The following is a 27,976-nucleotide window of genomic DNA, read 5'->3' on the forward strand; positions in this document are numbered from 1 at the left end:
ACCTGTGACCCAAAATGGCTTTTGAAGTTACAACAGATCATGTTTCAATTACTAAGTATATTTTAGGCCTCTAGATAACAAATAATCCGCAACAATTGAGTATATTTTATTTCATGAAAATATTTTATACCCAAATAAGTGATATACAATAACCAATGTTTAAAATGATTGAGGTAAATGCCTAACACCGTTAGTATAAATAAGGGATAAAAAATTTTAAGTGCACTCAATGTTTAGATCCACGTGTTTGTGTCTGATTACTGCCTGGGTACACAGTGACAAAGGTACCCAAGGTGTAACTTTCATGACCATTTCCACAGGTGGAAAACAACAAAAACATACTTGATTCATGGCTTAAAGTGCAGAAAATAGTCAGAAAATTAGCTGTAATAACAGCGCCATTAGCTCAGAGCCTACCAGCTTGAGAAAACTAAAAATAACCATGTCCCACTAGCTTCTAATTCTGTGTGTCTTAATCAACAAGAAAATCCCACACTTCTCAGTCACTTCATAAAATATCCACAAATCAAAGAGAAATCCAGCTACTTATCCAGAACAGCAAGGAATTTTACAAAATAGACTCGGAAAAATGATCTTCTGGACTTCCATTCAGAACCATGTAACTTCTAACTACAAAATTTACAGACAGAAGTAAAATTTTTACACCTGACCACACCCTTCCAAACAGTTGCTTTAGTGTGAATACCAAGTCAGGTTTTCTTCCTTTAGTGGGGGATTTTAGGGGCCTTTTTCCCCAAGACGAAACCATCTGTCTTGGATGGGGAAATACGTTTTGTGCCTACCACCAAGATCTTGTGTTTTGGAATGCTGCTTCCTTATTGCCTTTACTAAAGCAATGCTTCCAGTGCTCCGTGAACAAACACCCGTGAGTCTGGAGTTACAATCCTCACCATCAGATTTACATCAGGAATAGAAGAGATCTGAAGCGTGTTAATGGCAGAGCTGAGAAAATCCAGTTTGGCTTCTGTATGCCAGGACTTGTGAAAACACCAAGTAGAAAGCTGTTTGCTGCTTGTGAACCACGACTGCTGCTGAAAAAAACAAACAGCCCAGCAGGTTTTGTTTTTATAGTTATGTTTTTAGAATACAAAGGCACCACGGGTGACCTTGTCAACACTCTGCAGTGCGGTGCTGCTGACAGGAGAGATCAGTCCCCATCTGCTTCAGCAGTAACCACACTCTGCACCTGAACTCCACAGGCACTTTGTACAGATTGCAAGTGTGTTGGGATAACCTGAGCTGGAGGTTGGTGTGAGAGACCACGCTCAGCCCAGGCTGTCAGGCACAGCTCCACTGGACTGTCACAGTCCCTCCTGTCTCATGGCAAAATCCCAGGTTTCTATTCCACAGTGATAGCTATGACTAGTAACAGCTAGTGGTTTTGTTTTTTTTTTTCCCTTTGGCTTGAAACTTGTCTCAGTTTGTGTTCAAAAAACAGTTTTTTACCCATTAAAGCCCAAAGCTACTCCATTGAAGAACTGTGTTCCAAAAAATTCAACTCCTAGACATAGCCAGAATTACTGAAGCAGCCCAGGACAACTGCTGAAATCTTTCTTGGACAAATCTCTTATCTAGGAGACCAAATGGAAGTTTTTGCTTAGAGGAAATGAACAACACAGTAGCCTTGATGTCACAGAGGTGTCTGAAAGAAAGCAGCAATATTAATTACAAAAAATCTACTTTCATAAATAAATACACAACAAGAAAAGTTGTCTTCCAGATCCTTCAGAAGCAAAAAATGTATAATGAGTTATTAAATACAACACTTCAGCAAAGAAAACACTTTTCTAAACAAGGAAGACCAAGGCATAGCTAATTACTTGGGAATCCAACACAGAGAAAGCACCTTTTGCTGCTTGTTTCTGAGGATTTATTAAAAATATATTTTCAATATAAAAGTATAAAATAATTACTACTTTGGCTTGGAAAAAAAACAGCAGTGGTTCTGATTTTCAAGCAAAAAAAAAAAATTATCCAGTGATAATTTCCATCTCATTCCTTCTTTCTAAAAAAAGATTCTTAAATGAGAAACAGGCAAATCTATCTCTCCAGATAATATGTGCCAGCTCATGAGAACTTTAAAACAGTTATTGCTTTTATTTTCTTCCATGGAAGAGTCGAGTCTCATTCCTACTCATGTGGCCACACCACATCGCAGTCAGTCTAGTTCTGGGTGTTTAGCAAGTTACAAAATATGTAAGTGCCACGGGAAAAAGGCACTGGAGAAATCAGCAAAGTAATAATTACTTGGCAGCAAAACATACTGGGGAAAGTGCTGGGAAAGCTTTCACTCCTACCATCTGTCAGGCTTTCCAGGGAGAGCAGCGCTAGCACTGAAACCAAGCGCTAATTGCTGCACGTCCCAAGTAATTTGTATCATGCCATGCAATATGGATAGGACAAGCAGTATCTTCTAGTAAATGCCAACATCAGATAAACAGAAAAAAATATATATATCCACAACTTCTCTATCCATTCCTAACAAATACCCAAATGTACAGAGTTATTTTCCATGTATTGATGCAGCCACCATACAGCATTAACGAGAAAGATGCGAGACAGTGTTCACAGGAGGAGGGCTGCACACGCAGTGCAATCACACCCCACCATCCATTCCTTCAGACAGCAAAACTTGTATGGAAGGAACATTTTTTTTTCCCCCCCTCTCTAAAGGGCTAGAACAATATTTATAATTATTCTTTAAACGGTAATCAGCAGTTCAACCAGTTCATCCACAGGGAGTCACCATAAGGCAGAAGCAGACTAGTGGGTTTATTTTCTTAAGCACGGGTTTACACAAAATTGGTGACAGCTGAGGTGACAGCATCACCTCTGTGATCCAGCTGGTCCTGGAGCCGTGCAAATTCAGCAAGTTCATTGAGTTCCTGAAATTGCCTGTCTGTTTTGTGGCTCACCAGTGACCGGTAGAAGTGGACTGCAAACACAATGAAAATCAATCCAAAGGGCACCATAATGGACGTCGATGCAATGGCTGCTGCCTGTCCTGATGTGATGGTGGAACTGTTGCTCTGCGGGGTGTTGTCGGTTTTCTTCTTTAAAGGAAGGAACTTCACCCAGCATAGTAACACCACTTCTGCAAGAAAGAGCAAAGTCCCAATGACAGTGGAAAACGCCCACGCGAGCTCAATGTGCCGGTGCATGCGCTCGTGAGGAGATTCCTTGACAGAGTTGAGGTTATGCACATTGCTAACAGCCTCTATGTTTGGAAGAATGCAGGTACTTATCATGAGTGCAAAAAGGTGAACTGCAACAAGCACAGTAGTGCAGGCACTGAAGGCTATCAAGAGCCCCTGAGGATAGTCGTGGTCTGGGTCAAGCTGAACTTCCACCATAGCCACCTGAAAAGAAAGGGAGAGACACACAGTTACCTACACCTTATATTATTTGACTCTAAGCTTATTCAAAGTTTACTCCACGTGTCTGGAAGATCATCTGATCAAAACAAAGTAAGTCTGTATTTACATTCCTCTTCATGTCAATCTGCACCCTCTTCATTAGGTCCAAATTTCGGTCTGAGCTATCAAGTGAAGGCCACTGTTTTCACATTTATTGTTCTGTTGTAGAGCAAACCCACCACCACCTTGCCACCTCCAGCTCATGCCAGCAAAACAGCTGACCCTTATGAACAGCATACCTGGACTCCTTAAGTGAAATATTTCTTCTTTTGTGTTATATTGAAGACACAGCTTTTGATCTTTCACTTATGAAACCTTTTGAAGCATCTGCGAAAGGCTGAGAAGGCAGGGGACTGCCTGAAACAACCTCGGTGGTCCTTTCTCCTTGGATATTTGGGTTTAAGTTCTAAAGTGCAGAAACCTTTCATGAGAAAGATCACCTTTCCATGAGGCTCTCAGCTATAGTCTTTCACTCAAGTATTTAAGCAGACTCCAGAACCCAGATTCAAAATGTGACTCTCCACAATGCCCATGGCAGCCAAGCAAGTCTGTTAGAGCCTGGAGGAAAGACAGCGTCTCCAGAAAAGATAACACAATATTCCCAGGCATCACTGCTACCCCAAAGATGAGGCTACTCATGAAGATTCCAGCCCTCCACTACCATATGCAGCCATGCCCTTCTTGTAACCTTACATCTCCAAGCCTGTGCCTAAGGAGTAAAAAATCAGCATTAAATAACAGCACTAGGAAACTCATAAAACCAGCTGGGATATTTCTATTAAAAGAAAATGAACTAGAATGCCTTTTAACTGGTTTTAAAACTGCCAGGTGGTTTTGTGCATATGTGCAATTGATGAGTGACATTAATCCCAACAGTTCTCCTGAAATGATCTTTTCCTGATAAATTTCCCTTTCAGACAAAGGACAGTTCCAAAGAGGGAATAATGCACCAAGGTCGCTACGTTCAGTGCCCTTTCTCAAAGGGACTCACTAAACAGACAAAATACGGGTAAAATGCAGAGGAAAAAACCTGACAGTAATCTGAAATATAAGCACATCAAGATGATAGGAAGAAAGATTTACGGGTAATATGGATGCAGGGAGGCATAGAAACCAGGGCTCAAAGACAGCTGCAAAAGCAGCAGGAACATTCAAACCTCACTATTTTACAAGAGCCGAGCCAAGCTAACCTAGTCCTGGACCCCATCTTCTTACGCATGTTCCAGGACACCAGAACTCTTAGTCGCTAATGTACTCAGTATATTGAGGCAACCCAGGGTTTTGCTCAGACATGTTTCAACAGGCATTCCAGGCCATTTGCCAATTTTTTAATTCCTTTATTGAAAGCTTTGTCATAAGCCTAACCACCCAGCCAGCTAGTAAGCAGTTTCCAAGTGTTACAAGTAACTCAACAAGAAATTGTATTAATGCATATACAGTCCTTGCTCGAGGATTTAAAAATATCATTTTTCAGCTGTGGGAAACTTCATGTTTGAGAGGATAAACATTTGCTTGTCAGGTCTGTCTTCTGCAGGATTGCTTATTAAGTCGCAGTGTACTCGTGGGATGTTGGGCTTCCTGTGTTTTTCACAGAACAATTGCAATCCTTCACCACAGAGGATTCATTTCCATACTTAAAGATTTTTCTTGTAAGTCTTCTGCTGTGCCTAGACTCAAAGCCATCCAGCATGGCAAGACAGTTTAATCCTTTATCCTAGTTGTTAGTACGATAACATAAACATGGCACTAAAGACCTTCACGAGATGAAGACTTTATCTTCTTTTAAGAACTGATTGTATTTAGTTTGCCAAACATTGAAGACATTCTAGATTTCCATTTATCAACACCTCCATACTAATGATATCAGGCATCTGATTTTGAGCTCCTTGTGTTCATGTCTGGCAGAGTAACCCGAGCCTGACCCGTAAGTGAAAAAATCAGTTCATGTTTTCTGTCTCCTCAGACTCTCAGCAAAGCTAATTTGGGAACTCTTTCAGTGTAAACTAGCAGAAACAATGCCATCTCTTTTCAGCTCCGAGTTTACTTCCTGGGGCAAGCTTGAGCCAGGCACCTAAAACAAAAAGCTTCATTTTTCACCATGAGGGCCTGTGCCTGTTTTTTAACAGCGATGTGAAGTGTCAGAAGCTCTTCCCTCCTTTGCTCAGGCTGCAATTTCAAAATAAACAGATCACAACTGCTCTTGTAAAGTAATACCTGCAAGAACAGGGCCCTGATGAAGTCATCTGATGTGATCCAAATTCACATAAAGCCTGAACTCACAGGTACATGCCAACATTCCATGCAGGATATGTTCCTGCTCGACTTGTTCAGAAGAAGAGCTGCTCAGGGCAGGAACTGTCGTCAGTGGCTGCACACTTTCCAACACAACACTTTTAGCACCTTATCCTTCCCCACTTCCAAAGCTTCTCTGAACACTTGCTGCATGATTTGACGGTGCAGCTGCCATGCTGCAAGTGGCCTGGCTTTGCTGCGTAATCACAGTGTAACGTGGGCTGCAAGACACCTCAAGAGGTCATCTGGGCTAATCCCTGGTTCAAAGAAGAGCTAACTTTAACTTCAGATCATCCTACAGATATGACTGACAGATTTACTATGGCTCTTGACAAAGCTGTACATCTGAAGTACAGCTTCTTGAGCAAACTAAAGGACTCATGACATTTGGACACAAGACTGAAGCTCTCATAAGCCTAAAAGTGACGGGCATTCAGATGTTTTGAGAAGATAACTGAATTTTGGCACATAACTGTGTTAAGCCTTCAATAGTCCTGGATTTCAGAGTCAAAGCAGCCTGATACTAACATATTGCAGGAAATTTAACAACTTGCCCTCTAGAAAAATCTGCACTTCAACTTCTTTTTAAATTCAATATACTGACCAAGTTAATTTCACTTATTTATTCATGAGGCTCCCATGTCTTATTAGAAGCTCCTGCTTTTAAATTAAAATCACAGGCTTACATCCTTTTCAGAATCAGTAGACAGAAGGAAATAAAATGCCTTATCTCAAGTAAATCCATATTACCTATGAGCTATTATTTACTTCCTCTCCTCCCCTTCCCCACAAAGATGCCTCTGAGCTCAGGCTGGTGGGGATTTAACCCAGGACTGGGACTGCATTTTATACAATCCAGTATGCCAGGAATGGCTTAAAAGAAAGCTGTGTTGATCAAACATCACAACTGCATTTTTGAGGGCCCATCCATCATTGCTTGTCTATGGGTGGGACCACAGAGGAAACTCAATAATGAGCCGAGTGTCAGAGCATCACTGGGAATGAGCTCCTTTGGCTGGCTCCCTGTTTTCCTGACAGTACAATTCACTCCCGAGACAGAGGCGCAGAGCCAGGCTCTCACAGACTGTCTGCACCATTCATAAAGAGTTACAAACAACTCATACAGAGGCTCTGGACGAGCCAGAATAACTCACCGGAAATTAAAAACAGATAAGTCAAAATAATGATCTTATTTACTGGTTTCATACAGAAGGGAAACTAAGCATCATTCATCCATTAGTCCAGGATCTTGACTCTGCAGATTCTTGTATGCTGCAGAATGGCAAAACCCATTCGTATTTGCTGATGCTGACACTGGAATACAAATACAGGATCTCATTTTATTTTGCTAGCAAACATGAAAAGGCAATACTCGTGTGTTTGGAGCAAATGCATCTTGAGGAGGTAATACCCCTCCATACAGTGTAACTTACAGCAAATCTATTCAGTAAGTACAAGTTCAGATTATCCAAAGGCTCAGGATCCCCTTTACATCCTCCAAACTACAGCAGCCACTCACAGCTGCTCCAAGACTAAACAGCAGGAGACCCAAATACTCCACACTGCCTGCCTTGCTTGTCTATAACCTCGAGACAGGGATCTTCAAAGGAGGCACAAAACTTTCCTCCTGATACTGGAATGGAAGAAACTTTTTGCATGGGGGAAGATTCTCCAGCACAGCTCTAATCTCTAAGTGCAGCAGCATTACAGAAGCCTAAGTGGAAGCAGAAGCCACAAAACTGGGCCTGAAACTCTTTCCTGCTGGTTACAAAATGCCACTGTTTCATGCTATTCTACCAGCAACCCAGCTAAATACCACTTAAAAACTTCCAGAGAGACTGTTTTAGTATTTGGAACAGCCAAGTGACCTTTACTAGACAAAGACAATGCTGTCCTGAGCACCTGCACAGCTCTGACACCAGCAGCCCCAGGTCCTACCTAACCTTACCTCAGCACCAGCTGTTATTATGACAATCAGTTTCATAAACATTTATCACTGCAGTCAATCTTTTGCATAACATGACTCAAGCTGTCTTCAGGAGACCATACTGGCCATATTTCAAAGGCAAGAGTTGACAGTTCTTTGATGAGATTCAATATTTGAAGCATATATATCCCATCTAGACAAAGCCCAGCCAGCTTGGACCACTAGAGGTATTTAAAAGAAAAGTGCTGCCAGGTAAATATCAACCTCTGAATCCTACATATAAGGAAGCCAACAGCGCACTATTCAGACCCCTACTTCTGACTCAGTTATTTTCACAAAGCTGTTAACTGGTGGCAGGAGGAGATGTGGAGTCTTCTGTTTCTATGACTATTGGCATTCAACAGATTTCCTATGGTTTCTGACTTCCATACTGTAACATTGTCGTGCTACTGTGTTATGCATCCCTGGTGACAAGAAGATGCCAACAAGTCAGAATAACTGTTCAAATAAAAATGACATGCCAGCGGCCTATTCATTGTGAAAACAAGACAAAGCCAAGCAGGAGAGGGAAGATCATGCAACAATTATCCGGGCTATAATACAGAAGTGAGAAATATCTGATGTGTATGAACTCACACCAGTGTATGGAATGAATCCTCCAGTCTTTAATGCACTATACATACCCTACAATCCACAATTTCTCCGCCTCTAACAATTTGGGGGATTGATACTACTAGCTGGCTCCATAAATTGGAAAAGTGTACTAAATGTGGTTATAAACTTCCTGGATTTTTCCTCAGACATATGGCACAGGATGATAGCATCCATGGAAACCTGAGTGAAGGAAATGCTCAGGTTTGCTGGGGCGAACTCAGCTCACACATCAGTTGCCATCACCAGCCCCTGCAACTGTTTCTGAAGCTCACACTGTTGCAAATCCTGATGTGGAGCTCTGGGAGAAAACTAATTGTAAAACAGGTTTTTTATCTTCTCTGAGGAAACATAACACCTCCGGTTTGAAACCTGGCTGAGTGTTTCATACTCTACCTCACTGACCTGAGCAATGCCTTGCCTTTGGCATGCCTCATTCCACCAGGGTGTACATCATCAATCCTGAGGGAATGAACTTTGCAAAATGGCTGCAGCTAGACATAAAAATAGTGGAGAAAAAAAAAAAAAAAAAAGGGAACAGTTGAGCGGGGATAAACTTAGCTTCTACTAGAGGATGCAAGCACTTTTTAATCAAAGAACAAGGATCAATGGGGCTGGCATGGAAACCAGCACATTCCACTCCCCACAATTCTCATCAATTCACTGGGTGGTCCTGGATATGACACTTGAGCTCTTCCTTGCCGGATAAGGAAAAGAGAGGAACAGTGATCCTTCATTGCTGTTGCCAGCTTTGATCCAAGACTAGAATGTACTTTAGCAGCATTTTGTTCAAGTATCAGGTGCCAAAGAACGGCAGTCGGTAAACAATGCACAGGCGTGACAGAACAGCCCAGCTTTTCAAGGCTGGAGAGGGACAACTCGAAAAGATCAGCAAAGTTTTTAAAAGAAATCTGAAAATACTCGAAAGTTAACTCAGCTTTTCTGAAACAAGATTAGGAAGTCTTAGCTAGAGGACTAGGACTAGGTCTGTCAGTGCAAAACCAAAGAGACTACGGGTGCATTTCCATGCTGAACTTGATAAAGGAAGAAAAAAAAAAAAAGTGGATTTTTTTGAAGGGGAGTTTTGGAAAAAAATATGAATGTTCGCATGTAACATTAGAGATTTTGTTAACTGGAACGACGTGGCTTTTTCATGAAATACCCTGAACAACAAATTCAAAAGCAACAGTTTTCAGCCGCAGGAGACTGAAGCCCTAGAATTCCAGAGAATTAAGAAACAAGTAAAAGCCTCACCTCATACATCCAAGGATTTTGAGAGCGCACATACCATATCTTTAGAGAAAAACCAAGGAATTCAAGACATTACGTATGACCTTAAAACAACAGCATTTACACTGAGATGCAACCTCCCTCAAAAGGAAAATTTATAACCTCGAACAAACTACATTTTTTCCCATGTTCTCCCTCAATGTAAAGGCCTGACTCGAGCAGCCACAAACTGCTCTGAGACGGCAGAACGGGTGTTTAACAAGGAAAAGTCATTATCAGCAGCGGCGTGTGAGCTCCCAGCCGGATGCGTGTTAGCCAAGGAGAACCGACTCAAACGCACGAACACAGCCGCCTGTCAGTCAAACGAGCAGCACTCCACCACCTCCCCAAGAGTTGTGGTCTGTTTTTAGCCATTGGAGGAGGACAGTGACATTTATTTGACCGTCAGGAGGCTGCTGTGTTTTCCAACAGCATCACTGGAACAATGGCTCTGGAAAGGAGTAGATTCAACGGCTGAAAATGTTCAGTTTGTTAGAAGCGGGGCAAAAAAAAAAAAAAATAAAAATAAAGCAAGTCAGAAGAGTGAAATCCCGAATTTATAAACCGTGAAGCATTTTTAGCAGCTGCATAAAGGGGCTGAGCGCAGTTTGCAGCTTTGCATGTCAGATGTCTGGGCAGATGAGGAAGTCTGTGACTTACTGTATTTCAAATTATATGGAACTTTCATATGAGGTAATTCGGGCTACTAGACTGCGCTTCACATCAAGCTCGAAAGGGAACACACACGAACAAAAAAACCATTTCTAAACCACACACAAAACTCCGAACCAAGCGACATTCAAGTTTTCCTTCAATAAAAACTAGAAACGTCGCAACTGCAAAGGACTGATGATGGAAGAGCCTGAGCGGCACCACCAACTCCAATTCGTTGTATTTTTTAGTTCATATAAAAGCAGCTCCAGCGCAACAGCTGCCCTCGCCCTCGCCGCGCAAGGCGTGCGGTGTGAGAGAGGAGCGGGATGGAAACCCCGCAAGCCGGGCAGCGCTGCGGGGCTCCGTGCGCGGCCCCTTCGCTCCCCACACCCGAAACACGGCACGGTGACCGCGTACCCAGCGCCCCGCGGAGCTGCCCACGGACCACGCGGCTTCTGCGGTCCCGAGCATCCTCCGCGGGGGAAACACGTAACGATCGAACAAATCTTGCATTATCTGGCAGAGATAAAAGCCGAGCGGCAGCTCCGAACTCGTGCCATGAGGCCCTCCAAAACAAACGAGCTACCGAAGCGAGGTGCCCGGAGCGCTGCCCCCGCTGCCCGGGGCGGCCCGGGCGCTCCGGGGCGGCGACAGCAGCGCCCGCCCCGCTCCCCGCCGCCCTCGGTGCCACACGCCGCGCCGGGGGCAGCGCCGGCGGCAGCGTCCGGGCCGGGCCCCTCCGTCCTCACCGCACCGAACTCCGGCGGGCGAAGCAGAAGCGGCGGCAGCGCTCCCGGCCGGGCGCCACCCCCCCCGCCCGCCGGGCCAGGCCGGGCGCTCACCATGGCGAAGCCGGAGAGCAGCGCGGAGGTGCGGCTGGAGGCTTTCAGCTTGGCTCGGCTCAGATAGAGCTTCCGCCAGGACAGCGCCTGCATCGAGTGCTCGTTCAGGCTCATGGGCTCGGGGCGGCGGAGCGGAGCGAGGCGGAGCGGGGCCGGCGGGCGGCGGCGGCTCTTTCCGGCACAGCGGGCCCGGCCGCGCTAACACCCCATGGCGGCAGCGCGGCTCTGCCGGCCCGGGGCCGCGCCCGCCGTGCGCCCCGCGAGCCTGCGCGCCCCGCCCCGGCCCCGCCCCATCGGCTCCGCCTGGCCCCGCCCTCGGCCCCGCCCCGGGCCCGCCCCATCGGCTCCGCCTCGTCCCGGCCCCGCCCCGCCCCGCCCCGCCCCGCCCCGCGGCTTCCCGGCAGCCTCGAGCCTCCGGCGGGGCGGGTGCTGAGCCCCGCCGGCCGCCGCTAGGGGGCGCCGCGCCGGGAGAGCCGCGGGCCCTGAGGGCGAGGGCGGCCCTGAGGGGCTGTGGGGCCGAGCCCCGGCCGCAGCCCCCGCCCCGAGCCCCGGCCGCAGCCCCCGCCCCGAGCCCCGGCCGCAGCCCCCGCCCCGAGCCCCGGCCGCAGCCCCCGCCGCCTTCCCTGGGTGAGCAGCTCAGCTGGAGTGCAGCTGACGGGAATCTCTAGTTTCCGGTGGGTTTGTGCCCCTCAGGCCGGTGCGGGAGCCGCTGCGCTCCTCAGGGCGGACAGGATGGGGTATCTCCCTGTAACACGTCCCTCAGAACAAAACACAAAAGGGCTTCAGTATCTTCCTTTTGTCCTAAAATGCTTAAACGTTTAAACTACACCTGTCCAGTGGGTCCAGACCAGTCAGAGCATCCATCCTCGCTTCCAGTTAAAACTCACCCAGCCTAACCCTTTGTCACGTAGTTCAGGTTTTTCACAACACTTTGTAGGCCCAGAGCTCTTCACAAACCCGCCTTTATCAGCAAGCACTTGATAAGGTTGATTAAGCAGAACATTTCAACATCTACACGTGCCAGTGTTGAAAGATTTTTTATTACCACATTCACATAAACCCTTTAAACCATAATTCGTTTTTTCTGTGTTTTACAGAGGGCAAGGTGAGGCGTAGAGCAGAACTCCTGAGTGAACACTTGGCACAGTTCTGAAGGTGATTTCTGAAAAGGTGAGGCAATACACTGCTTTTGCCACATCAATTTTGTGCACCAGAAGACTTTTAAGGGACGTGTAAGAAACAAACCTGTTGCTATCAGTTTGTAGTTAAGAAAAATGGGATTTTAACAATATAAATAATACTCGACAAGGATACTTTTACTATTAACAGGCACATGGATGGTCACCTAGGAGATGAATCCATTCTAGTTCCATTAGCAATCAAAAGCATCGTTAGCTTGTATTGTTTTGACATTTTCCACCTTATTTACAAGTAGGAAAATCACGGCAGATTGTCTTTAATATTTTTGCTTTGTTCTTCACACCTTTCTGATTTGCAAGGTTCTTCACTTACTTAAACACAGCAAAGGGAACGACAATCAATACCAACAAGGTCATTTGATGCTTTTCATGTACAAGGCATTCTTTTTAAAAAGATGTAGCGAAAACATCCAAGAAAAATAAATCTTAAGGACTTGAAGTCTTCAGAGGCATTCCCTGTACCATGTAGATCTGATCTCATTCCCTTCCCAGGAAATAAACACAGTCCTCTTGTTATAAACAACTTCGGGTGAGATTTTTATCTAGAGGAGCATTAAAACACCTCAGTAGAAGAATAGGTTTGACTTTCCATAAAAGCCCTTGCTGTTCTAGCACCAACTCCACAGAATTTTGGCCACAGTCTTTCTCTTTTTTAGGTGACAGTACACTTGTGTAGGATCCATTTGAGTGGAAGTCCAGCATAAGTTAAAATTTAGAGGTGGATTTGGCACTGTTAGGTTTGTGGTCAGACTTGATGATCCTAAAGGTTTTTCTCAACTTTAATGAGTCTGTGATTGTAAAACACTACTCTTTCTTTGGTGTGCTCTAATTATTAACCTCCTCCCCCCAAAAAACAGAACAGGAGACCACCCCACAATCAACATTCTCTATGTCTCCCACTGGTGCCTGATGCTAAGTCTGAGCACCAATGAGGAGCAAACCAATTGTGATTTATCACTTTTCTCTTGGGAGGTACAATAACCATCAAAAGCCAGTAACTTCCTCCACACCTCAGACAAACGTTTAAATCTCTGTCCTGTGGAATTATGTATTTAAAAATATTTTACATTGCTGCTCATAAGCTATGACAAATGTTTCCGTACATGTGCATAACCAATGTGGATTGTTCACTATTTCTTCTTGTTTCTGTGCAAAATGATGGTTGAACTGTAACATCATGAGGGAGTACTACTGCACTAGGTCTTGACCTCTTCCCTAAAATCAGATTTCTCTAAAAAAAAAAAGATGTGCTAGAGACATACATCTGACAAGGACTTCAAGCGTCTTTCTAAATAATTGTATTAAAATAGACTCTTTGAACTCACTGTTCCTCTATTTTCCTGTCCATCACTCTTATTCCTGTTTATTGGAAAGGGCTTTGAAAGATACAACAACATTAAACACTGATGTACCGCTGAGTTTGTATTTCATTCAGAGAAACAGTATGAAAAAGGACCTGCAGAATCAGTGAAGGCATTTCATTTCATGCCCTTTTCCAAACCAGACCCATGTGTCATTCTGAGACTCCAAGCCTCAGTGTTGTAGCTGTGGAATAAACATTCTATTTCCTGTAAGAAAAAGAAAAAGAAAAATCGGTTTGTTAAACAGAAAAACATATATTAAGGATCAACACGAGGACCACAGCAGTGCACCCTTTTCCCTTTCTGTCTCATTTTACAGCTTCATCTGAGGTACAAACTAAACAGGATAAATTATTTCCAAGTCTATTACTCATTATGACACACCTCTACCTTGTCACTCGAGAGCGAGCTGAAACTGGAAGAGTCAGCCATGCTTAATTAACGCTTAGAAATGCTTCAGGGAGTTCTTCTGAAGTCACGCTGGGGCTCAGAGCCGGGCTTTGCTGTCACCTGTGACCCGTGCAATTGCGGAAGGCCACCAAAAGGGTGTATCCTGCCCTTTCCCTTCATCTCAGCCCTCTCCAGCCTGTGGATATCGCCGATCAAACGGCTACAGAATTTCAGTGGATTGACCTAATGAAAAAAAATTTTTTTTTTTCTTAATGGCTGAGTTTTCTGCCGGATCGGGTCACTGAACTGGCTCACCCCGTGGCTGCACCAACACCACACCTAATGCAGGAGAAGTGAGGGATGTACATGCAAGAGAAAGGGAACGGGCCCTTTCAGCAGCAGGCTGCTATTACCCCTAATTAGAGGTAATGTCAACCCGTTCTCTGGATCATTTATGCATGAACACAATCGGAGCAGGTGGCAGAAGTCCAAGTTTCTTTCCAGAAAGCCCTGAGAAATCTGTACACTGTCACAAGGATACTCGCAGTTCTTTTTTTTTTCTGCTAAAAATGTACTTCTGTATTTTCTGTAGGAGGCTGAATAGGTTCGCTGGGTACCCTGTGATTAATGTGATCCGGTGCTGAGCACACCGAGGTACAGCCCTCGGCAGAGCAGCTCTGCCAAAACGGATCTCCAGCTTCACATGCAAATCAGCCCTTCCATTTGTTCCTGCTACTGCACCCAGCCCGAATCAAGCCACCACAGAGTGGAAGTCATGGTAGACCTGCACTGAAAACAACACATTTGAACTTGCAAAAGGCAACTACAGGTTTGCCAGCAGTCCCAGAGAAGTTAAGGGAAACATCTTTGCAAATCTCATCTGCAGTAGACTTGACATTTAGTTGATGCAATTTCTGCAGAGGAAAGATTTTGATCTGCCATGTCTAGAAAAATTGTATTTCAGCTTCCTTCATGAAACAGTGAAATACTTAAATATCTCATCTTCCATCCTAACCCAAGGAAAAGAAAGTATAGAATGGTAGATCTTACAGGATAAACAGTATTTTCAATAACGTTTTAAGATTAGTCCAGTCCATCCTGTGCAATGGAAAGTAACTGTGTTAAAGCTCCATGGGGTGAAGTGATCCCATGTCTTGATCGAGCCTTCCCCAGCACAACACTTCAGCTCTGGTTTCAGCATGAGCCCCGCAGTACAACATTAATTAAATGACAGCTCCCAGCTCCAAGCTAACGAGGTCATGATCCAGCGCCTTGGCATGATTAGATCTTAAATAATTTAAGCTACATTAACATCTAGCAAAAAAAAAAAAAAAGTTTTAGTGGGTTTCTTTTTTTCAAGGAGTTCAGCCCAGCCCCTTTCCCAATAACCACCACTCCCTTTCCACAGTTGATACTGTGACTTTGACACTGTATCACAATGTTGATGTGTTTTTTCCCATATTTTTGACTGTGAAGAAGGCCAGCCCCGTGTCAGCCCTGGGCTGTCCCATCCAAGCACTGCCTGATGGGGCCCAGCTCTGGGCACTGCTGGAAAACTGTGCCGTGATCAGCTCAGAGGAGAAATCAGCCCCAACCCTCATCCCCCAGCACCAAGCATGGGAATTTAATATTGCTTCTAAATGTTTTTATCCTGTCTAATGCAGCTGTGGATTTGGATATTCTCATCATCCACAACCTACACATTTCCCCTCCCCCTCTTTCCCCCCCAGTTCTTTTAAGTTTGGGATAGGTTTTTTGTTATTGACAGAAATAATTTCTGCCAATAACGAAACCCCTATTATTTCCATATTACACAGATTATTTCCACGGCATAATGAACTGTAGTTGAATAGGCATCATTTCTGTCTTAAAACAAGGTTTTAAAAGTGTTTTCTATTTTTAGAGATCTATAGATAGAAACTGTGTTGTTTCTGAAACATTTACTTCCACACTTCCATAATGTGTTCTGGTGTTTCCAGGTGAATGTGATGGATGCAGTCCTTGGTGCGTTTGCTTGATACACCAAGAGTCTCAGATTGTCCATGTCCAAAAAAAAAAAAAAAAAATTAGAGAAATGAGTTTTCTTTTATGTCTCTGTTCTGTCTCTTTTGGTAGATTTTTTGCAGCATGGATGGATGATGTGTTTTTTGTCTGATGATTCTCTAGTAACATCCATTTATCTTGTATGCTGACCTCAATCCTACAGATGTACACATGTATTTAATTTTAAGATTGAGTAATCTTGACTGAAAGGTCGAGATATGTATATATCTCCTCAGGATTATGGATTAATAATGCACTTGCTCCAACAGACATCTGGAATCCACACTTCAATATATAGCCTATAAAACACTTCCATACCATAATAAAGTTCAATCATCTGCAAATAGGGAGATGTTAGAGAAAGATTACATGATTTTTCAAGATTCTGCAAACAGCTCTTGGCAGAATCAGAAGGAGAAGCTCGCTGCCTTAAATCCCGTTAGAACTCTGTCCTCTCCTGCCTTTTTCCATGTGTCATGGATCATTAAAATAGGGATCATTCCTAAGAGATCAACGGCAAGGCCTGCAAAGTTGAATTTTAATGTGTTTCAAATTTTGCATTAACACTCAATATATTTCACATAATACCTAGGATGCTTAACTGATTGCAAAAATCAAACCAGAGGAGCACTGCCAAAGCCATCAGCCCCGACCCTGGGTTTGAGTATCCTTTGATGTTCCCCTTCTTGAGGGGTGTGGAGGGGAAGTAAAGGATGTCACTTCAGAGAGGAGCCACGCTGTGGAACCTGGGGGCTGTTCAAAACCTGCACTCTGACCCTGCTATTGCAATCAGATGGTGCCAGTACTTGCCCAGCATCAACTTAGAATAGATGTTAGTGGGTGTTGTAGAAATGAGACCCGTCGATAGTTTTAGGAACTGCACGATCTCCGTCCTGCAGATTTTTTGTATCAGCGGCTACTTTATAGCATTTTTACCTACTTTTTCATGCGACTTCTAACTACCTGTTGTACATGCAGATTGCAAAGGCAGTTTGGGTTTATTTAACACCTGTTTAACAGCATTTACAATGCATTCTAGATTTTATGACCGGTTCTCACAAGACACGTGGGTGCAGTGCCGGGAGCGGTGCCGGCACCAGCCGGGGTGCGCGTTCCGCGCCGAGCTGCGCCGCACGTGTGGCAGAGGCACGGAGCGAAGCCACCACCACAATTAACCCCAAGTCCGTGTCTTGTAAGATTATTTTCAAGTGTTTGCTGCATTAATTCGCCACTCTTTACCCCGTCTTTTCGCCGTTGGGGTCGGGCACGCTCGAGGAGCTCCAATTACCCCCGGTTAAGCAGAACCGCTCAACTCTTCGGGCACATCCCGGGGGCTGCGGTACCAACCCAGGGACCGTCCGCGCCTTTGTGGGGCCCCGTCCCCGTCCCCCCGCTGCCGCTCAGCGCCTGCGTGCCGCGCACTCGTGACCGAGCACCGCACGGCGGGGCCGGCGGCCAGCACAGCGCCGGTACCGCCCCGGTACCCTGGCCAGCAGAGCGCCGGTACCGCTCCGGTATCCCCCCCAGCCCCCCATCCCGGCCAGCCCAGCGCCGGTACCGCCCCGGTACCCCGGCGAGCTCCCCATCCCGACTAGCACAGCGCCGGTACCGCCCCGGTATTCCCCCCAGCCCAGCGCCGGTACCGCCCCGGTACCCCGGGCATTGCCCCCATCCCGGCCAGCCCAGCGCCGGTCCTGTGCCGTGCCCCCGGACGTCAACCCCGCCCGCCCCGGCCAGCCCAGCGCCGGTACCGCGCCGTGTCCCCGGTCCGCCCCCCCGCCACCCCCCGGCCCCGCCGCTGTTTACGTTCCGGGCACTGCGACGCCTGCGCCCCGCTCCGCACGCAGCGCCTGAACATGGTTCCTTAGGACTTTGCAAAAGGCATCGCCGCCGCCCCCCTCCCCTTCCCTCCCCCTTTCTCCCCCCCCACCCAAAAAAAAAAAAAAAAAAAAAAAAGTCCTGGTGCAAAATTGCAAAACTTTAGCGAGCCCTGGATGGCTTTTGTTTTGCCTCCTCCACATTTGGGCCAAATATGCGGGACAAGAACTGTTGACAAATAAGTGATGAAACTCTCAAAAAAAATGGAGGCAAAGAAAGACTCTGGAAGAAGATTGGTGTGTAGCTGGCTTCGGTCTCTTTCCTATTCGTGCCTTTTAATTGATTTTGCTTAATTGTTTGCAAAGGGAGAAATGCATGTGGGACGTAGGCAGCGGAGCGACTTAGTTTGCAAGAGCGCGGCTGAGGCAGCGGGGAAGGGGCGGAATGGAACCGAGGGACGGGCAGGGTGGGACGATCATGGATCATTATTTTTTCCGGTGCGTGCGGGTTTGCGCTGATCCACCGCGCGTGTCCGCGGGGCTGCGGGGCGGGTTCGCAGGGCGAGAGCTGCCGGGAGAGGGGCAGAGCTGCCGGCGGCCACCGGTGTACCGGGCTCCCCCCGCTCCTCCGGGGACCTACCTTGTGCGCGGCCGGTCCCCGCCGCCTCCAGCCCCGTCTCCGCGCCCGCCGCAGCTTCGCCGGGGCAGCGGCACCGGCCTCCGCCGGGCCTACCCTACATCTCGCCCGCCTTGAACTCGTTGCTGCCCCTCGGCCGCGGAGCCCCGCGCTTTCGGCGCTGCCGAGCGTGCGGGGCGGCGGGGGGAGCGCGCGGGGGCTGCGCATCCATCGCGGCGTTACATAAAGCGATCTGGTTTTTAAATCGCCGCTTCCGGTGTGACTATGGAAACACTCGGATTATGTAAATACCGAAACCTGGATGCTGGGCATCAGATGCGAAGATTCGCCCCCCTTCCCTTCCCCGGGGAATTAGCTCGTGTTCATGTACAAAAATAATAATAATAATTTTTTTTTAAAAAATGATCCGGCCGCTAACGAGCGTTGACCGCCGTTCACGGGTTTTCACGGGATTGCAAAACGCATCGGTGCTGTAGCTTGTGAATTGTCGGCGAGTTACGTGTCCCCCACTCGCCTTCCAGCGCCAGCCCCTGCTCAGCAGCCCAAGTTTGAGTTTTTCTGAAGCCAAGCACCTGTTATTCCTGCCGAGTTCCGTGTCACGGGATGGAAAAGGTGCACGCAGCGGGGTTGGAGCTTGTTTGGGTTCAGGTTTTGTTCAGTTTGTGCCTTGCCATCTTAATTATTTTCCCCAGAATGTGTTTGTCAAACCCTTGTGCATGATCCAGTGCTTTCCTCGATTTTTTTTTTTTTCTTTTCCGGACAATGTGTTTTATTTTGGTTATTTTGTCTTTTTTAGCGCTGCATCGGCCGAAGGCGGTACGATGAGAACGAGGACCTCTCGGACGTGGAGGAAATTGTCAGCATCAGGAGTTTCAATTTGGAAGAGAAACTAAAGAGCAAAATGTACCACGGGGATTTCGTGCATGCCATGGACGGCAAAGGTAACACCGCCGGGCCGGGGACCGTCCGGCCGCGCTCGCCGCCGCCTCCACGTGCGGCTCCGCTCCGGCTTCGGATTTCGCGCCCGCGCCCCTGCCCGGGGATCCGGTGACGCCGCCGGCCCGAGGGGAGCCGGGGGCGGCTGCTGGTGGGGCCCTGCAGCCCGGCCCGGCCCGGGGGGGGCTCCCCGGCCCGTCGCCCCCGCAGCCGGAGCGCGGCTTTTGCCCCGGCGCGGTGCTGGGATGAGCGCGGTGATCCATGGCAGCGCCCAGCGCTCCCCCCGCCGTGCCCCGCCACCGTGACCCCAGCACAGCAGCACCGGGCTGGTCAGGAATTAGGTCCTGGCACGGCAGAGGCCGAAATCCCAGCCCCCACTTAGCCAGAGGTGATTCCTGCTCCCCCTCCGCCCCCTCTTGAATCCAGGACCCCTTTTGCGAAAGGGTGCGATTGATGAGCTTGTTCGCCTGGCTCGGAGATTTTAAAGTCAATAACTTCTTTGTGTGTCTATCATATATTAAATTACAGCCCTCCCCTCCCCAAAGTTACTTGCTTTGCTGAGGTGACTGGAATTCCGGAGCGGTAAGCAGAGCCAGACAGCCCAGCTCTGCCGCACGCTGCCTGGCAGGAAGGGGAACGGGAGACGTTTGCCCGGGAATCAAACGGGCCGGGGGGGTTGCAGGTCGCCTTTATTTACCGCCGTGCTGTTGACACGGATCCCTAATCCCAGATGGCTATCACCAAAACTCGGCCTGACTGAGGACGCCTGTTTAGGATGGTTTTCTCAGGAAAGAGGAGTTTTGGCTCAGTTTAATCCTCCTGAAATTGCTCTAACTGTGTGGAACCACTAATCGAGTTTAGAAAATTTCCTTTTCTCCCCTAGGGTCACTTTTGCATGATCATTTTAAGCTCCTTTTAGAAAAGTTGATGTGGAGAAATGAAATACCTATCTTACTTAGGAAGGTATTTGTTTAGGAGATAAGATCAACCCTGACCCCTCTTCCTCCAAACAAAACACAAGCATCTATTTTTTAGCTGGAAAATGTTAATTAATTTTCCAGAAAATGATTGCATTCTACCCTCAGCTTCCAAACACTCCTGTGGTTGCCACTGCTCCATGCTAAGGATAGTACAATCCACATCTTCCCTGCCTTGGCAGCTCCAAAATCTTTGGGCAGCTCTCTCCTTTCTAGGGAACTTGAAAATAAATGAGTGTCTTTTGTTATTTTGTTGTGGTCTGTGTCCGCTTTGTTCAACCCCACAAGGGATTTAAATGCTTTGTTGGGGCATTAGAAAGAAAGGATCTGCCTTGGTATTTGCTCTGGTTTTATTTTTTACTATTGGTTTACTTTTTTTTTTCCTCTGTAAACCTAAGTATAGAATTGAATCTGGGCAAAACAACGACAGTAGTATGTAAGAATAAAACAATTTATATGAACACATAGAATTAGTTGAGCAATTTTTTTTTCTTTCCCATGTCCTTGTTTATATTTTTAATGATAACTCATCTTGCAGTGGTGTGATTTTTGGCTTCAATGCAGTTTGTCATAGCTACTTGTTCTCTAGTCTGCAAGGCCACATAGCTGCCTCTGCTTCTTCCACCAAAATTACTCCTGAAGTTTGTTGACTTTCTGACTTGGATCAATGTCTATAAAAAGTCTCAGCAGTTTATTCATTTGCTTACCAAAAGGCAGTGGCTTTAATGGGGATGCCTGTGGGGAAGGACGTCCTCTTCAACACAGAAATATTTACTTGGTAACCTTAGTTAAATGGAGTGTTCATTATACTTACTTTGAGACTAGTGGCAATAAAGTTTCTGTAGTTTTAATGCTTCTGTAAATGGATAATTATAGTGCTCTGATTTGGTAACTCTTAAGTAGGAACATTATATCCCTACTTGTCATAATTACTAACTGAATACAGCAAAGAAAAAGTTGTAAAAGTACAGGGTAGTACATGTGCAGGCATGGCAGCTTGGCCTCTGGGTCCCTTCTTATTTTCAGTGTGGGTTTTAGAGCAGAGAAACATCAGGAACAGGAGCTCAGGCTGAGGTGCTTGTGCTGGCCCAGGAAGTGTGGACAGCTGGATGAATCTTGGACTTAAACTGCTCGTGTGTACCTGAATAAACTGCAGGGAGCGTGTGCTGGCTTTGGCAGTGCAGGGCATTTTGTAGTGCTGAACAGTCAAGCAATGCTTTCCATTTCAAGGCAATGTATGGACGCTTTATAAAAGTCATTTTTTTCCTGTAAAAAGTGGGGGAATAGCAGAGCCATAGAAACAGTCCACGGCTGCTGCAGGAATTCCTCTGCTCTCTGTGGCAGAAGGCTCCAAACTGAGCGTGGGGTTTTGTAGCCATGGCTCACCCAAATCGCTGCCTTGTAACTTCCTCTCTAATCCCCAAATCACCGCTATTGTGTCAGACCTTGCATAGAGAAATCCCCAGGAAAGGCCAGTCCTGGGTAATCCTCAGAGAGGAACAACAAGGTAATGCTGGCCAGTGTTAACATGACAAATTTTTGTTTAATTTTCACTTTGTGTATTATACTGTGACTCCCCACAATTCACTTTTCTGAAGTGAGTTCTTCCTGGGTGCCAGGAGCTGTATGAAATCCGACTATCAACTCCTGGAGTTACACTGCTGATTAATTAAAAGAAAAGTTCTGTTGAAACCAACAGTAACCCCCACATAAAAGGAATGATGTGTTCACAGAATCAGGGCTCTCTGCTAGAACCAGATAGTGCTCACAAGAAAACATGCATTTATCTGAGTAGAAATGTGTAACTTAGAATATCTAAACTTAGATATACATTTTAAAGTACATATTTGCCCAAAAAATACCAGACTGATTTGCAGTAATTTGATCAGGATTATCTTTTAACTGTTAATTTGGTATTTCATTACAGCCTGGGTGTTTCAACACAGACCTTAATTGACAAACTGACTGGCTTCTATTTTATGTGCATCAGTGAACAGGAAAAATAGGGAGCAGCTGGGAGAGCATTGTCTGTCATTGGGTTTCCGGTTTGGATCTAAAATATGCATTCTCTTTCCCTTTCTCTTTAGGTGATAGGGAGTTCTTTGGTGAGAAAAGGGAAATGGGGAGAGTCTGAGAAAATGTAACGTGAGGTGCCAACACCATTGTAATTGCTTTTGGATGTTGTTCTTATTCATTTTCACAGATTTTACTTTTGAGTATGTGCAAAGAGAAGCTCTCAGAGTTCCCCTCATCTTCAGAAATAAGGATGGACTGGGCATTAAGTAAGTTACAACTAAATTTTGGTGATTAATAAATGCTTTTATAAAATTATGCTCTCTACCATTATGCTTTCTACTTGTATCTGGTATTTCTTTTGATGATCTCAAAATGGATTGCAATTAGTAAGACTGTCAGCACCCTTGAGAGAAGCAATGATTATTTTCTGCTTATAAACAAGCAGATAATGAAGTCTATAAAAGTTAAGTGCATACAGCATGGTACTACACAGTCAAAAATAAGTCAGCAGTGAAAGTTAGGAATGAAATCCAAAGGTCTTTGCACCCAATCTATGCTGGAATGACAGAACAAACTCCCTTCAATTTTTTCTCCATTCTTTCCTTCATTGCAGGTGGAATTCTAATGATGCCTGTCGTTTTCCATTATAATTATGTCTCCTCAGAATGTTACAGCTTTGTAAATATTTAATAATGTCTAGTTAAATATGGGATTACTGGAGCCTTTTTGAGGTTACATTTTGTTAATATCCAGTATAAAGGATTTGGTATTTTAATAAGAGAATCCCGCAACTTTGTTTGTGGAAGTGATGGTGTCTAAAAGAGAAGTATTAAAAGCATTAACTCTATTTAATCCATAGTTTAGACGAATGTTCCTTGATACTTTTGGAAATTAGGATCATGTAACTGACTACTGCTGAAAGAAAGAAAATTATTTTTTTGAAAGCATCATTACTTTGCTCAGTTTCAGTTTCCAGCTGTGGAACACCTCCCAGTTTTAGAGGCCCAAGGAGTCCCTATTATTAACTAAAAGGAATCAAGCCACCCCAGTATAATTTAAAGTGAGAAAGAGACGAAGCAGAGTTTGGGGCATTTGACAACCACGTGTCCTTTTACTATAAGAGCAAACAGGAGCTGCTGTGATGCTTCTGCTGATGTAGTAAAATAGTTTTATATGTTGAGCTCTGAACAAGAAGTGCTCAGTAGTCTCTCTCTGTATGCATTGGTTTTAAACTGCTGCTCCTAAGGGGCAAGTGGTAAAAGCTTCAAGAATTTCTTCCTGAAGAAGCCATGAGCTGTTCAGTGAGGCTGGGGAGTGTTTAGGAGCCAGAGATACTGCAGCACCTTCCCAGCAGCCAGATCCTCCTTCTGTGTCTGAGGAAGTTCACCCAAAATTCTCCTCAATTCAAGAAGAAATCTGGGAAGATGTTTCAGCTCCTGCTGTGCCAATGGTATCAGTTCAGCTCGTGCTCCAGAGTGAAGAAGTGTGGAAATGAGAGCTCATCCTGCAGACAGGAACATTCCTAGGCTTCAGATCACAGAGCTGTGAACAGCATGATGTGGTAGATTGGGTGATCCAGATATATGTAAGGAGAATTTTGAGATTCAATGGTCTACAAAATACGTGTATAAGATGATTATTTTGATTTCTGACGTTTTGAATATCTGCTGATACAAGCTCCCACTTCTGCCTGTGCTGAGTAGTCAGCCTGCATGTCTGTGCCTGGCAGATGAACAGAGCTGAAGAGTTTGGTTACTGTGCTTGGAGGTACTCTGAAATGGCAAGGAATGAGAGGAATGAGGAAAAATCCTTACAATGAAACTCTGAAAATTGCTTTCCTCTGTTCTTCTGACCATCATGAGCTGCTACTTGTACATCTGAAAGCAGGAAAGCCCCCCTGTGATCTCTTAGCAGAAGAGAAGCTGTTTTTCTTGGAGGACTGTTTCCAGGATTGTAACTCAGGGAGAGAATGCTCTTTGGAGAGGTGTTATCTCTTATCTAAAACAGCAGTCATCTTGCATTGTTTGGTGGTTAATCAGATACCTGTGCTGCCCAGAGCTCATCCTCATTAGGATTTGAATAGGTTCTCTAGCAAATCTTTAAACATTTGCTAAAATGCACCCAGTGCAGACTGAGGTGTTTGCATTTTTCTTCTGGCTGAGGAAACTAGCAGCACCATTTGTTTATTACAGTCTGCTGAACATCTCCAATGTAGTCAGTCATGTTTCGGAGTTAAGTCACTCTGCTGTACTATTCCTCACCTTTATATGATATTTGAAATTTTTAGAAGCATTCATGGTGGTTTTACACAAGATGCATTTGTCTGAAAGTTGCATAACATCGAGGGAAAAACATTTCTGCACAGTTCTTGCATTGCTGCTATTCTGGATTTTTAAACAGAAAATCCAGTGATTGGTGACAATCAAGAAAACAGTTGGTTTGGGTTTTTTTGCCATCATAGTTTTGTAGCAAACCAGCCCTAATTGTGTAAGAGGGAGTGTGGCAGTTATGCTGGTGGGGCTGGAGCTGAAGTACAGACATCTGTGGCAGCAGAATGGGTTGGAATTAAAGCTGGACCTCCCAAGACTACCCAACTACAAAATGAGTTCTTGAAACTTGCTGTTTTCAGGCCTGATTCTCTTCACTTAGCGTACTCCTTTTTTTATCGTATCACACATCCTTAGACTGCAGAGAAAAAACTCTGCCAGGTTTACTCTCCAGAGAGATAAACATATTTATTTGTTTGAAAGGACTGTATTCTTCCAGTTTCAGTAATGTTTATTTTTGACTGCTGCTGAAGCTCTCAGAGAGAATGGAATTGCTCATATCCATCTGGGTTAAGTTTGTTATCCGTCTTTGTGGTTGATTTTTATTTTGATTTATACAAATATGAAAAAGATTGCCTATCTAATTGTTGGACATTTCTGACACCAAATACAAGCAAGCTGTGTCATTTGCAGACAAGCCTGGTGTGTTCTTCTTGCCCACAAATGGTTCCTATTTCCCCTACTTCTGACTTTCTAGTGCTTGGAAAGAAAAGATGAGCTCTGAATGAACCCTGAAGGTCAGTAGATTGAGGCTGTTTCATTCCGGAGAGGGAGCGAATTCCAAAGCTGTGAGGCCCTCACAGCCAAATGCAAAGATGTGAGGGTTGGCAGAGAACTAACAAAAGATACTGCCCAGCCTCTGCATCCCACCGGAGGAAGGTGATAAGGGTAAAAACAAAGTAGACAAGGAGGATTTGCCAAATAGTTCTCAAGATACATGCATGCCAGTAAACGCAGTTTTTAACTTTACCTTTCACTGTTTTCCTAATAGTAAAACTTGTTGTTCTGCTTGTTTGCCCATGGGCTGGATTGTTCTAATTTTCAACTAAATTATGTCAAAAGTCCAGAAGAAAATTGTTTATCTTCAACCTGGATCAGTACCAGAGGGGCAGAGCACTGAGCTGGCAGGTCCCATTGGGCTGTTTTTCATTACAATTCCTCAGTCAGCTTTTGCACAATGTGAGGTGTGAAATATTGTCAGTAAAATGAAGTCAATCACCCTTAAAACCTCACTACTGTTTCTGTTTTCTTTTTCCATCCAGTTTCTGTGCTGCAGAATTTTACTCTCTCCCTGACATGTAGAACTTGCTCACTTGCTGGACCAGGCTACTCTCTAATTACATTACGCCCTAGAACATTGCCTGTGTTAGAAGTGATCCTGTAAATGCATCAACATCCCTGAACCAATTATGCTACCATTTAATTTAGCTCTGAATTAGCCCAAATTGAATTGAACAATTTCCCAACCCACCAAATACAACCAGGATTTCTTCTGCCAGACGAGGAGGTTTGGAACAGTCATTAAAACAAAGAGACTTTAATTCTTTTTATATATATATATATATATATATATATTTTTTTTTTTTTTTTTTTTTTCCAATCCATGATTCCAGCCTGTGATGATGTGGCTTTCAGAAGGTTGTTTCACTGCTCTGTGCCTCAGTTTGGCAAGTGTGATACTGCTCACCTGGGGAACAGACATGAGGCACCACGAGTTGCCAACCACCACGAGTTTCTTAACAAGCTATAAAGATTTAGGATTTTACTGAAATCACTCCCAACCCCTTGCCTTCTCTCCCACTCTGGTACTGATAAAAAGTGCTCGAAAAGACACCTCTTCTCTTTCATTGTGAGTAGAGAAACTGTTGTACACTTGCCAATGCAAAGATGTCATGTGTGTCATTAAAACTTGCACTGTCCACACTTCAGAGAGGCCTTGCTTGATTCCACCTCCTAGACTACGGACAAAGAGCACTATACATTTATTTCTCCTTTATTATGGTAATGAGAGTGTACCCATACTTATCTTGACAGTATTTAACATTGCTTTCTTTGCTAATTACAGAATGCCTGACCCGGATTTCACCGTCAGAGATGTGAAGCTATTAGTGGGTGAGTTATTTTGAATGCACTGGATTAACTCTATACAGAACAGAATTGCTTTTAAATACTTGTCCAGTTGTGTTTGTAGACATTTGTGATAACTCTCAGAATCTGGGAGAAGGCATGGAGAAGCAATTTGTAAATTAAAAAGGCTGGGAGAACCCTAATTAGTAGTTGTGCTGACCGGACTCCGATCTCGTGCTGGATAATTGGCCATTTGGAAGGGAGGGAATGCTTTTGCTCTTAACAGGTGTCCTACAAACACTTTTGTGATCCTGGAAAGCAGCAGCTCTATTGATGGAGTTCCTATTTTTTTTTTTTTTTTTAAATCTGTTGTAGAGCATCTGTTTGTAAAAGGTGTGACTGGAGCTGTATCACCTTTTGCCTGTGCTCTCCCCATGGTATTTATCAGTGTCAGGCCAGGTCGGTGCTTTGAGGGAAGGTTGTGAAGGGAGGCTGAGCACAAAGCCTTTCTAACTGCTTTTGATGAGACACAAACCAGGGAAGTGGTGACTGTCATCAAATGTTTCCTAGCAATCTTTGCAAAATAAATGCTTTTTAACTCCAAGAAAAGCTACATTTTGAGTAGGAGATGATACTGTATGGTTCTTTGAAATCTGTTTTTACTGCAGATGGGTGTGTTATTTATTGTTATCTGAAACTGTTACTGAGTAGTGATCCTGCACTCCATGAAGTCGTCGCTGTGGAGCAAGCTGGATGTTGAATGTGTTGGCTGCAGTCCTTCTTGGAGATTTTTAACTGCATTCCTGATAGTTGGAATTTACTGGGTTTATTTACCTGTCTTGTGGCAGCAGTTAATCTTTAAAATTACCTCAAATGCTGCATTCTGAAAGACCAGGTTTTTTTTTTAAATTACTCTTTGAGTTTTATAGTCAATAGGAATATCAAGTCTGGAAAAGTTGTAGCTAAGAAAAACAAAGGAGAGGAACTTGTGCTTCATTTCTGCTCACTTGGGGTTATCAGTGAGAGAGGGGTTATCTCTGATAACCTTCCTTCACAAACAGCTCCACAATGTTGCTTAATTTATGACCATTTATAAGCTCAGGAAAAAAGGCCCAAATATCTGGCAGAAAATGT

The 27,976-nt window shown here is 44.9% G+C and overlaps 2 protein-coding genes across 6 annotated transcripts in view; one reads left to right on the top strand and one right to left on the bottom strand.

Annotated features, from left to right (window-relative positions):
- Positions 1-37: 37 nt before the first annotated feature.
- Positions 38-11,312, bottom strand: LOC136298703 (calcium release-activated calcium channel protein 1). The gene is made up of 2 exons (XM_066199631.1): positions 11,073-11,312; positions 38-3,380 (listed from the first exon to the last, which is right to left on the bottom strand). Exons 1-2 carry the CDS (start codon positions 11,184-11,186, stop codon positions 2,814-2,816), a joined length of 681 nt encoding a protein of 226 aa, XP_066055728.1. The 5' UTR covers positions 11,187-11,312; the 3' UTR covers positions 38-2,813.
- Positions 11,313-17,893: 6,581 nt separating this feature from the next.
- Positions 17,894-27,976, top strand: part of KDM2B (lysine demethylase 2B) — a 106,120-nt gene continuing 96,037 nt past the window's right edge. The window contains exons 1-4 of one of the 5 annotated variants that reach the window (XM_066199835.1): positions 17,894-18,179; positions 19,316-19,460; positions 22,636-22,714; positions 26,841-26,887. In XM_066199835.1, the coding sequence (XP_066055932.1) occupies positions 18,129-18,179; positions 19,316-19,460; positions 22,636-22,714; positions 26,841-26,887 (322 nt within the window). In that variant the 5' untranslated portion in view covers positions 17,894-18,128. Of the gene's footprint in view, positions 18,180-18,778; positions 19,132-19,315; positions 19,461-22,635; positions 22,715-26,840; positions 26,888-27,976 lie in introns of those variants that run through there. The other 4 variants (XM_066199836.1, XM_066199838.1, XM_066199840.1 and 1 more) reach the window with 4 other exon arrangements.

Source organism: Chamaea fasciata, unplaced genomic scaffold (genome assembly GCF_029207755.1).
Source record: "Chamaea fasciata isolate MVZ Bird 193981 ecotype frontalis unplaced genomic scaffold, bChaFas1.0.hap1 SCAF_18, whole genome shotgun sequence".
NCBI lineage: Eukaryota > Metazoa > Chordata > Aves > Passeriformes > Sylviidae > Chamaea > Chamaea fasciata.

Coding starts and splice junctions, on each gene's coding strand:
- LOC136298703 (XM_066199631.1), bottom strand. CDS start 11,186: ATGAGCCTGAACGAGCACTCGATGCAGGCGCTGTCCTGGCGGAAGCTC. Junction 3,381..11,072: donor TGCTCTCCGGCTTCGCCATG/GTGAGCGCCCGG, acceptor CTTTCTTTTCAG/GTGGCTATGGTGGAAGTTCA.